Consider the following 12,501-nt stretch of genomic DNA (forward strand, 5'->3'; position numbering starts at 1 on the left):
CGGTCCCATTCTGGAAGACTACTTAGTCCCTCCCCACCCCCAACCCCCGATAGAGTTGCCCGCCCTGCCATGTATGAAGGATCCCCTGCCACAGGCCTGCTGCTGATAAGCTGGCTGGCGGGGAGACTTACCAGCAGGGGAGGCGGGCCTAGGCTGATGTCATCAGCAATGCAGTGATGTCACTTCCAGCCTGTACTGGAAGTGACACCATTGCGTTGCTGGTGTTGCAGCAACACTGGCAGAAGCCATTTTTATCAGAGTTTTGGGTTAAATACCACAGCGATGATGGCAATGCGACGACATCACTTCCAGCACGTAGAGGAAGTGATGTCACTGGCAATGAGGTCTAGGCCTCTCTTCCTACCCCCCAAGTGTGAATGAGGACATGCTCTATTTGATCAGGGAAGCCAAAATATGACCCTACCCATTCACTCTGGTCATCTTCAGAGGCCCCGCTTTGTGTACCACCACCCTCCAAGGCCCGATGGGTGGCAACCTGAAAAAGGGCCTTCTTGGTTGTGGCACCAAAATAATGGAATTCCTTTTTCAGGGAGATTCATCTGCCCCCTTCTATCACTATCTTTTACCAGCGGGTGAAGACTGAAGACTTTTTTGTTTTGTTTGGTGTGCCCCCAATAACTTTTACTGGCCCACTACCCTCCTTGGTTGTGAAAAAGAAAAAGAGATTGGATTTATATCCCACCCTTCACACAGAGTCTCAGAAGCAATCTCGTTCCCTTCCTCTCCCCATAACAGAGGTAAGTGGGCTGAGAGAACTGTGACTGACCTAAGGAAAGTCACTCAGCCAGCTGCATGTGGAAGAGTGGGGAATCAAACCCAGTTCTCTAGTTTAGAGCCCACGCACTTCACCACTACACCAAACTGGCTCTCGTGTTGTTAACACATGGATTTTTTTGATATTTTTATTAAACAGATTATGTTTTATATGCATACACTTTATTTGAAATGCTGTTCCTATGCTGAAATAGTTTAATGTCCCCTGCTTTTGGACCCCGTTTAAATCTAAAGGTGTCAAAGGAGCGTTTTAAACAGGGCTTTTTTTTTGAGCAGGAAAGCACAGGAACGCATTCCAGCTGGTTTGGTGTCAGGGGGTGTGGCCTAATATGTGAATGAATTCCTGCTGGGCTTTTTCTACCAAAAAAGCTCTAAGAACATAAGAGAAGCCATGTTGGATCAGGCCAATGGCCCATCCAGTCCAACACTCTGTGTCACATAAGAACATAAGAGAAGCCATGTTGGATCAAGCCAGTGGCCCATCCAGTCCAACACTCTGTGTCACACAGTGGCCAATATACACACACACATATATGGACATTGTGGCTAATAGCCACTGATGGACCATATTTTTATCCAATCCCCTCTTACAGCTGGCTATGCTTGTAGCTGCCACCACCTCCTGTGGCAGTGAATTCTGATTGTAAATTAAACGGCAAAAGGGGCCACACCATTGAGGCACGTTTTCTCGAGAACCTCCTCTAGCAAGCCACATGGTAGGAGCTTCTGTATTCTCTTGCATCCCCCCGCAACCTCTCTTCCAGCTTTTTTCTGCTTTATTGTTCAAGCACCAAAGCGACCATCACCCTCCAGGCACAGGTACCCCCCGTTCTCCGATACACTCACTGGTCCGGGAACTCCAACATCTGGCTCTTGATCTTGCTGTGCAGGCTGAGAATCCTCTCATCCATAAAGGGGCACTGAGGAAGAAGTGGAGATCATATCCAGCATTCAAACTCAGACAATGATATCTCGAAATTCACAGAGAAATGGTTTCCTTTTATTGAGTTCATTACAGCAAATGATATTCAGCCACACAAACCAGAATATCTTGATCATCTCTATTTGTAAAGTTTTTAATATTTTTTCTTCAGTTTTGTTTTTGCTTCTTTTCCTTTTACTAGTACTTTTTCATTTCTCTCTTTTTCTACCTTCCTTTTCTTTTACTGTGCTAGTCGTGGACCGCACCTAATAGTAATTACTCGATAGTAATTTTTGGAATAAGCTGTAATAGTTTGCATTAAAATTATTTGGGCAGTTAAGAATTCTTCGCAATGCTTACTTAACAGTTTAATGATAGTATGGGTTCTATTAGATTGATTGTATTTTGATGCAGGAATTATTGCCTTAACTTTAATCTTGTTTTCATCTTGATATCTTTTCCTTGGATAGAAAATGGTTTACATATCTAGACACATCTATATAACTTAACATTCTTACTAGATATTTTATTGTATGTGTGTCTTTATGTTTGTTTATAACCTGATTCCAGAAGATTAATTAGTTGTATATGAGTATTAATATTGATATTAACTTGTATATTTTCAAAATTCAATAAAATATATTAATGAAAAGGGGAAGACGCAGTGGGATTTCAGATAAGACTGGGCTTGTCTGGGCTGCTAAGATGCCCACCCGCGCAGACACCAAGCTGCCTTATACTAAATCAGGATGACATCCATCAAAATCAGTGACGTCTACTCAGAACGGCTGCAGCTCCTCAGGGTTTAAAAGCAGAGGCTTTCTGTACCTACTGCCTGGTTCTTTTAACTGGAAATGCCAGAGATTGAACCTGGGACCTTCTGCATGCCAAAGCTGATGATTCAGGGCTTTTTAAATACCTGGAACTCCTTTGCATATTAGGCCACACACCCCTGATGTAGCCAGCCCTCCAAGTGCTTGCAGTAGGCCCTGTGCAAAGAGCCCTGTAAGCTCTTGGGAGGACTGGCTACGTAAGAGGGGAGTGGCCTAATATGCAAAGGACTTCCTGCTACAAAAAAAAGCCCTTCAATGAGTTATTACTGAGCCACGGTCCATCCCTTCCTCTTGCTCACAACAGCAATGATCATCATAATATTCCATTCCATAGAAATATACATTCCCCCCCAAGAGCCAAGATAACAACCGATGGCAAACAGACACAAGTAGGGAGCCGTGTTGGTCCAAAGCAGCAGAATGAAGTCTGAGTCCAGTGGCACCTTTGAGACCAACTAAGTTTAATTCTGCGTATAAGCTTTTGTAAAAGGAGCCCCGTGGCGCAGAGTGGTAAAGCTGCAGTACTGCGGTCCGAGCTCTCTGCTCACGACCTGAGTTCGATCCCAGCGGAAGCTGGTTTCAGGTAGTCGGCTCGAGGTTGGCTCAGCCTTCCATCCTTTCGAGGTCGGCCAAACGAGTCCCCAGCTTGCTGGGGGTCAAGGGTAGATGACTGGGGAAGGCAATGGCAAACCACCCCGTAAAATAAAGTCTGCCGTGAAAAGGTCGTGATGCGATGACACTCCAGAGTCAGAAACGACTAGTGCTTGCACAGGCGACTACCTTTATCTTTATAAGCTTTTGTATGTAAGCACACTTTTTTCATGCACGCGAAAGCTTATCCTCAGAATTAAACTTGGTTGGTCTTAAAGCTGCCGCTGGACTCAAACTTTTTCCCTAATGTTAAACACACACAGGCAAAAGAGATTCTTTCTCCTGGTCACCAAAAGAAGTTCAGTTCCACTCTGAACTCTTGAACGTATGAACATCTGAAGCTGCCTTATACTGAATCAGACCCTCGGTCCATCAATGTCAGTACTGTCTACTCAGACTCGCAGCGGCTTTCCAGGGTTTCAAGCTGAGGTTTCTCACGCCTACTTGCCTGGGTCCTATATGGCCGAGGACCTGCCTACCTTAGGGACCGCCTCTCCTCATATGTTCCCCAGAGAGCACTGAGATCCAGTTCCCAAAACCTTTTAAAAATCCCTGGACCAAGAGAGGCTAGATTGAAAACAATGAGGGAGCAAGCCTTCTCAACAATGGCCTCCCGATGGTGGAATCAACTTCCAGAGGTGGTGCGAGCCCTGCGGGACCTGAATCAGTTCCGCAGGGCTTGCAAAACCACCCTCTTTCAGCTCGCTTTCAAGATAGAACCCGGCTAAATTGACTTTTAGCCATCTTATATACGACTGTGAAAAGTAGCACCTTAATTACTAACACATAACAGCTGTTTTATCTAATTTTAACCTAATTTACAACTGTAATTTAATTGTATTTTAATTTGTCTTATTGTATTGATTGTATTTTATTGAAATCATGGTTGTTCCATGTCTGTGAGCCACCCTGAGCTTGCCTTTGGCGGGGGAGGGCGGGATACAAAAATAAATTTATTGTTATTATTATTATTATTTTTTAGCTGGAGATGCTGGAGACTGAACCTGGGACCTTCTGCTTACCAAGCAGATGCTCTGCCACTGAGCGACCGTCTCTCCCTTGAGAACACTTTAGCTCCTTTGACCAAGCATCTATGGTTCATTGGCCTGTTTTTCTCTGACTGGCTTCAACTCCCCCTCTAACCCAGCATGTAGTAGCACCCAGAACCTGCCCACTTTTATTTCCTTCACTGTATGGATTCTCTAACTGGGGCTGCCCACAGCCCGGCTTCTGGTGAACAAACACAGTTTTGGGAAAGTCACAACGTTTCCTTACCTGCCCAAAGACGAAACAGTAGAGGGTGATTCCCATAGCCCAAACATCTAATGCCTTGGAAAAAGGGAGAAAGAGATGAAGCACATCAGTTTCCCAAAATATCCTTGCTGCTTTAAGCTCTAATTTAAGCAGTATGCTGTCATTTGGAAATTAAAAACAAATCAAAACAGCTAGTGTGGTATCTCATAAGAACGTAAGAGAAGCCTTGTTGGATCAGGCCCATCCAGTCCAACACTCTGGGTCACACAGTTGCCAAAAAACTACAGGTGCCATCAGGAGGTCCCTCAATGGGGCCAGAAGCCCTCCCACTGTGGCCCCCTCCAAGCACCAATTGCGAAAGACAATGAGATAGACATAAAACAGAATGCTGTCTATACTTGTAGCTGCCACCATTGCTCAAGAAAGTGGTGGTGGCTACAAGCATAAACAGCTTCAAGAGGGGATTGGAGAAACTTATGGAGCAGAGGTCCATCAGTGGCTGTTAGCCACAGGGTAGAGATGGAACTCTATGTCTGGAACAGAGATGGTCTGTATTCTTGGTGCTTGGGGGGCAACAGTGAGAGGGCTTCTAGTGGCATGGCTCTGTTGGTGGACCTCCTGATGGCCCCTGGTTTTTTTTGCCACTGTTTGACACAGAGTGTTGGACTGGATGGGCCATTGGCCTGATCCAACATGGCTTCTCTTAGGATCTTATGTGACACAGAGTGTTGGACTGGATGGGCCATTGGCCTGATCCAACATAGAATTATAAAGTTGGAAGGGACCTCTAGGGTCATCTAGTCCAACCCCCTGCACAATGCAGGAAACTCACAAACACTTCCCCCTAAATTCACAGGATCTTCATTGCTGTCAGATGGCCATCTAGTCTCTGTTTAAAAACCTCCAAGGAAGGAGAGCCCACCACCTCCCACCACCAACATGGCTTCTCTTATGTTATTATGTGACACAGAGTGTTGGACTGGATGGGCCATTGGCCTGATCCAACATGGCTTCTCTTATGTTCTTATGTGACACAGAGTGTTGGACTGAATGGGCCATTGGCCTGATCCAACATGGCTTCTCTTCTGTTCTTATGTGACACAGAGTGTTGGACTGGATGGGCCACTGGCCTGTTCAAACATGGCTTCTCTTCTGTTCTTATGTGACACAGAGTGTTGGACTGGATGGGCCACTGGCCTGTTCCAACATGGCTTCTCTTCTGTTCTTATGTGACACAGAGTGTTGGACTGGATGGGCCATTGGCCTGATCCAACATGGCTTCTCTTATGTTCTTATGTGACACAGAGTGTTGGACTGGATGGGCCATTGGCCTGATCCAACATGGCTTCTCTTAGGATCTTATGTGACACAGAGTGTTGGACTGGATGGGCCATTGGCCTGATCCAACATGGCTTCTCTTATGTTCTTATGTGACACAGAGTGTTGGACTGGATGGGCCATTGGCCTGATCCAACATGGCTTCTCTTCTGTTCTTATGTGACACAGAGTGTTGGACTGGAGGGGCCACTGGCCTGTTCAAACATGGCTTCTCTTCTGTTCTTATGTGACACAGAGTGTTGGACTGGATGGGCCACTGGCCTGTTCCAACATGGCTTCTCTTCTGTTCTTATGTGACACAGAGTGTTGGACTGGATGGGCCATTGGCCTGATCCAACATGGCTTCTCTTATGTTCTTATGTGACACAGAGTGTTGGACTGGATGGGCCACTGGCCTGTTCCAACATGGCTTCTCTTCTGTTCTTATGTGACACAGAGTGTTGGACTGGAGGGGCCACTGGCCTGATCCAACAGGGCTTCTCTGATGTTCTTATGTGACACAGAGTGTTGGACTGGATGGGCCACTGGCCTGTTCCAACATGGCTTCTCTTCTGTTCTTATGTGACACAGAGTGTTGGACTGGATGGGCCATTGGCCTGATCCAACATGGCTTCTCTTATGTTCTTATGTGACACAGAGTGTTGGACTGGATGGGCCACTGGCCTGTTCCAACATGGCTTCTCTTCTGTTCTTATGTGACACAGAGTGTTGGACTGGAGGGGCCACTGGCCTGATCCAACAGGGCTTCTCTGATGTTCTTAAGTGACACAGAGTGTTGGTCTGGATGGGCCACTGGCCTGATCCAACATGGCTTCTCTTAGGTTCTTATGTTCTTACCAGCGCAGATCCAAAGACGACAGAAGGACATCATCAGGCACAGACATAGATACGTACGCAAACTGAGACTCACAATCAGAAATTTGCCAATACTATTTCACTTGGCACCACGCAGGAACACTCATCAAGCTTCCTCCTGAGCCAGACGTTCGGTCCATCAATGTCAGCCTTTTCTGCTCTAACTAGCAGCAGCTCTTCCGGGTCTCAAGCAAAGGTCTTGCTTGTCATTTAATGGTGGAAAGTGCCATCAAGTCGCAACTGAGCCTGCTTCAGCGGGGAGGGCGGGATATAAATCCAAGGAATAAAATAAACTGATTTATGGCGACCCCGTAGGAGTCCCAAGGCAAGAGATGAGCAGAGGTCGGTTTGCCACAGCAGCCTAGGACTTCTTTGGCGGTCTCCTGTCCAGGTGCTAACGAGATGACCCTGCTGAGCTTCTGAGATCTGAGGAGAGCAGGCTAGCCTGGGCCATCCACCCACTACCTCATCCTTGTTTTAAAATTGAACGTGTCACGGAATGAACCTGGGATTCTCTGCAGGCAAAACTGGTGTTCTGTCTCTGAGCCACAAACCGCACCGAAGCAGTGACTGTCCCAGACAACAATATAAAACATTCCCTAAGCCATGCCCAAACCCGCAAACCCAGGGCGTTCCAATATACCTTTCCAGAAAATATTTTCCTGGTTTCCGAGAGGGTTTCCGGAGCCATGAAAGCCGGGGTGCCCACTGTGTTGGTTAACAGAGCATCGGCCCCTTTGAACTCGTTGCTCACACCAAAATCGGCAATCTTGACGTGACCGTCTTCCCCAACTAAGAGGTTGGAAGGCTTGATATCCCGGTGGATTATCTTTTGGTAATGCACTGCAGAGAAAGACAGGATGAGACACAGATCTGATACCATCGCAAAGACTCCCAGGACACAACGCTCCCTCCGGGGGGGGGGGGGCAGTTTGCAATGCCAGATGTGGGGGGGCTCTGCCCAGCTCAAAGCTACATCCATAGAAATGGGAAAAGCACAGTGTCAGGGTTAAGAGACGGAGCTATAAGCTGCAAAAACAAAGGGTGCTTTCACACGCACTAAATAACGCCCTTTCCATCCGCTTTCAATGCACTTTGCAACTGGATTTTACTGTGGGAAGTGGCAAAATCAATTTGCAGAGGGTCGCTGAAGTGGATTCAAACTGCGTTATTTACCATGTGTGAAAGCACCCAATGTCTTGATATCTACTCTGCCCTCTGCCATCAACTCACCTTGGATTACAGACAGATTGTCCCCCCCCCCACCGCCCCAGAGGACTGAGAGAGTGGGTTTTAAAGAGAGGGCTGCTTGTGGCATATATATGTATCCATCCATCCATGCACATGCATATATCTATGCGTATGCATATCTATATACATATATATTTATATGCATATGTCTGCATATATAAATATATGTATATATGTATCTGCATCTATATCTATATGCATATCTAGAAGATGAAGAAGATATTGGATTTATATCCCGCTCTCCACTCTGAGGAGTCTCAGAGCGGCTCACAATCTCCTTTCCCTTCCTCCCCCACAACAGACACCCTGTGAGGTAGATGAAGATATTGGATTTATATCCCGCTCTCCACTCCGAAGAGTCTCAGAGCGGCTCACAATCTCCTTTACCTTCCTCCCCCACAACAGACACCCTGTGAGGTGGGTGGGGCTGGAGAGGGCTCTCACAGCAGCTGCCCTTTCAAGGACAACTCCTACCAGTGATAAGGCTGACCCCAGGCCATGCTAGCAGGTGCAAGCGGAGGAGTGAGGAATCAAACCTGGCTCTCCCAGATAAGAGTCCGCACACTTAACCACTATACCAAACTGGCTCTCCACACCGAACTGGCTCTCTATATCTATAAATGCATATGCAGATATATATGTGCTGATATATATATGTATATATATGCACATCTATCTATCCATCCATCCACCCACATTCTCTTCTCATAAATAGGGAATGGAGAGGTCTGTTGCTTCTCAAACCTGTTTTGACTGGAGGGGGAGTAGGACTAAAATAAATGTTTGTACCTTGTGGCTGTGTGCAGTTTCACACTGAGGGAGGGGCCTCGTGGCACTGCAGGGCCACTTCAAGCTTCTCCAAGGAAGAAGGGCTAAAACTCAGGGCCACTTCACGTGGCAAAGTCTGCGTGGGACATGGTCTGCGAGCGCCTAGCTAGCTGGACCAGGACCACCAGCTGGCGTTTGCCCCTTTCCCTCGCTGTCACCCCAAATGCTTACAGTATTCAATGCCTTTGATCAAGTCTTGGAAGTAGAAGCGTCCCTGGTCTTCCGTAAGAGGTTTCAAGGTTGGGACTTCCATCACGGGCCTGCAAGGGGCAACAGACAGGATTATTCTTCTAAGAAATTGTCAAGCGGCAAGAAAGGAAGCGCACCGTCCCTAATCTGTCCACTTAAGGAGTCACAAGTAGAATACGGCTGCCAAGTCCCTGGCCCAGGCGGGGATTCCCCTGCCTGGGAGGTTCCCAACCTGCCAGCCCACATTGGGTCAGCGGCGGGAACCTCCCCCGATGTCGCGATAGCCTCCCTTGGAAGTGACATCATTGCACCGGCGACGGCGCACGTCAGCCGCTCTAGGCATTTCCGGGAAAACTCTATGGTTTCCCCAGACGCTCTAGCCATTTGGGAGGGAAAACTCTATGGTACAATACAGTCCCTCAATGGAGGCTGCAAGGGGCTTGGCAACCCTAAAGTAGAACCATGAGGGCAGGGCCGGCCCTAAACTATCTGGCACCCTAGGCGAGGCTAATTTCTGGTGCCCCTCCCCTCCCACTAATAACGTCATCCAAGCCACACGGGGAGCACCCAATTTGCCGCCCTCAGAAGGCCAGCTCCTTAGGCAATCGCCTAGTTTGCCTAGTGGCAGAGCCGCAGAGGGCAGGTGCGAGGGGCGCTTTGGGGGGACGCCAGTCCGTGAGTCTGCCTAGGGCGCCACGGGGCGTCGGGTCACCCCTGCTGGTTGGAGTGTCGGACTAGGATCTGGGGGATCCAGGTTTGAATCTGCACTCTTGGGCCAGTCTCACCCATTCAGCTTCATCTACCTCACAGGCTTGTTGTGAGGATAAAACAGAGGGGAGGACAAGGACGTGAGCCTCTTTGGATTCCCAACGAGGGAGAAAGGTGGGATGTAATGAAATAACATCTTTTAAAAAGCAAAATACGCTAATCAGGTCAACATGGGTAACAGTAGGAGCCAATATCATTAGACTGGGACCAAAGAGACCCAGATTCAAATCTCTGTTACGAAGCTCCCAGGGGGTTTTGGATCAGTCAATCTCTCTCATCCCAATCCACCACACAGGGTTTTTGTGGAAATAAAACAGAGGATAGAACTATACAAGGGACTCTGAGCAGCTTGGGGAAAGGCACCACGTAGGGTTCCCAACCTCCAGGTGGGGCCTGGAACTCTGAAATTACAACCAATCTGCAAACTCAAGTGTGGCTTGACAGAGGATGCCCCCTTCTCCTTTTAGAAAAAATGTTAACTCCCTGTCTTTCCAGTTAAAGGATACTTAATGCAGCTGACGATAATACAAGCAAGCCAAGACAAAACATCCATCATAATAAAGAGAAGCAGCCATAAAAACCCATCGATGTCGAGAAGGGAGGTCCATTAAAAGAACAAATAAAGCGCAACCGCACCTTAAAGCATGCGCCATAAAAGAGCAGCCTCTCCCAGAAGGCACATCAAGCAGACCGGCACCTTAAAAGACTTCGGCATCATGAGACAAGCCAAACTAATTCAGGGGGGCAAACAGCTATTCCCGGAACAGGCTGTTCGCTCCCGGCAGAGGCCCTGATGTGCAAAAGGGAATGGCGTTCCTTGCACTTCTGGGGGAGGGGGGGACAGCACAGATGAGGACAGGCAGCTGAAAAAGCCCTGCCTGCCACCTGAGCTCCCAAAACCAAGCGGGGGCGCTGTGGCTCAGTGGAAGAGCCTCTGCTTTGCCTGCAGAAAGTCCCAGGTTCGATCCCTGGCTTCTCACATTAAAAAGACCAAGTGGTAGGTGATCACAGAATCCTAGAGTTGGAAGGGACCTCCAGGGTCATCTAGTCCAACCCCCTGCACAACGCAGGAAACTCACCAACACCTCCCCCTAAGTTCACAGGATCCTCATTGCTGACAGATGGCCATCTAGCCTCTGTTTAAAAACCTCCAAGGAAGGAGAGCCCACCACCTCCCACGGAGGAAGCCTGTTCCACTGAGGAACCGCTTTAACGGTCAGGAAGTTCTTCCTAATGTTGAGCCAGAACCGCTTTTGATTTCATTTCAACCCACTGGTTCTGGTCCTGCCTTCTGGGGCCACAGAAAACAATTCCACACCATCCTCTAGACGACAGCCCTTCACGGATTTGAAGATGGTGATCATATCGCTCTCAGCCACCTCCTCTCCAGGCTAAACATCCCCAGCTCCTTCAACCTTTCCTCATAGGACTCAGTCTCCAGACCTCTGGAGACCTTTCATATTCTTCAGATATGAAAGGCCTCTGCCTGAAACCTTGGAGAGCTGTTGCTAGTCTGAGTAGACAGGACCAGTGGTCCCTCTCAGCTGAGTTAGTGTGAGCTAGCTCACAGGTTTTTAGCCTCCAGCTCATCCGTTTTTGTCTTGGCTCAGGAAAAAGGACCCCAGAGCTAGCTAATTCATGCAGTAGCTCACAAAGTAGAATTTTTGCTCACAAGACTCCACAGCTTAGAGGGAGTATTGGACAGGAGTGACTTTGATGGACTGGGGGTCTGATTTGGTATTAGGGTTGCCAATCCCCAGGTAGGGGGGGGAGGAAATGTCTGCTGGGCACTCCATTATTCCCTATGGAGACCAATTCCCATAGGGCAGGGGTGGCCAACGGTAGCTCTCCAGATGTTTTTTTGCCTACAAATCCCATCAGCCCCAGCCAAGGTGGCCAATAATAATAATAATAATAATAATAATAAATTTATTTTTATATCCCGCCCTCCCCCGCCAAAGGCAGGCTCAGGGCGGCTAACAAGACATGGTATGCACCAGGATTACAGTAAAATACAATCATTACTATAAAACAATTAAAATAGATAAAATTACATTTATAAATTAAGTTAAAATTAAATAGACAGTTAAACCATTATAAGTTATACATTTCGGTTATACAAGTTATACAATGTATGTATACAATGTATGTATAAGTTATACAATGGCTGGGGCTGATGGGAGTTGTAGGCAAAAAAACATCTGGAGAGCTACAGTTGGCCACCCCTGCCATAGGGTATAATAGAAAATCAATCCATAGGTATCTGGGGCTCTGGGGAGGGCTGTTTTTTGAGGTAGAGGCACCAGATTTTCAGCATAGCATCCAGTGCCTCTCCCCAAAACACCTGCCAAGCGTCAAAATGATTGGACCGGGGAATCTAATTCTATGAGCCCCCAAAGAAGGTGCCCCTATCCTTCATTATTCCCAAGGGAGGGGAGGCACTTAAAAGGCGTGCAGGCCCTTTAAATGTGATGACCAGCTCTCTTTGGAGTTCAGTCGTGCCTGTTACAACCTTGCTCCTGGCTCCACCCCCAAAGTCCCCAGATATTTCATTGAATTGGACTTGGCAACTCTATTTGGTTTCAGGCAGTTTCATGGGAAACCAAGTGGCACCACCTGATGTTTGACCCCAGGCCCGTTCCCACGCAGGGCCAGTCCTCAGCAAAAGGAAGCAGGCACCAGTGAAGCTACCTGCCATCAGTGGCACAAGAAGGGACAGGTGTCCCCTCCTGCGCCTCTGTCCCCATCAGCCAGGTCCAAGCGAAGGCCCTGTGACCCAGAAGGACACATTTAGAGCACTGAAGACCCACACCTTGC

The 12,501-nt window shown here is 47.8% G+C and overlaps 1 protein-coding gene across 4 annotated transcripts in view; it reads right to left on the reverse strand.

The window, feature by feature from the left end:
• The window catches only part of CAMKK2 (calcium/calmodulin dependent protein kinase kinase 2), a 52,261-nt gene that overhangs the window by 11,515 nt on the left and 28,245 nt on the right, over window positions 1-12,501 (reverse strand). For all 4 annotated transcript variants that reach the window (XM_060250151.1, XM_060250149.1, XM_060250150.1 and 1 more), the window contains exons 8-11: window positions 8,899-8,987; window positions 7,292-7,491; window positions 4,477-4,530; window positions 1,642-1,715 (exon numbers count right to left, since the gene is read on the reverse strand). In XM_060250151.1, coding sequence (XP_060106134.1) covers window positions 1,642-1,715; window positions 4,477-4,530; window positions 7,292-7,491; window positions 8,899-8,987 — 417 coding nt within the window. The remainder of the gene's footprint in view (window positions 1-1,641; window positions 1,716-4,476; window positions 4,531-7,291; window positions 7,492-8,898; window positions 8,988-12,501) is intronic.

This window comes from Heteronotia binoei, chromosome 11 (assembly GCF_032191835.1).
Source record: "Heteronotia binoei isolate CCM8104 ecotype False Entrance Well chromosome 11, APGP_CSIRO_Hbin_v1, whole genome shotgun sequence".
In the NCBI taxonomy this organism is placed as follows: Eukaryota; Metazoa; Chordata; class Lepidosauria; order Squamata; family Gekkonidae; genus Heteronotia; species Heteronotia binoei.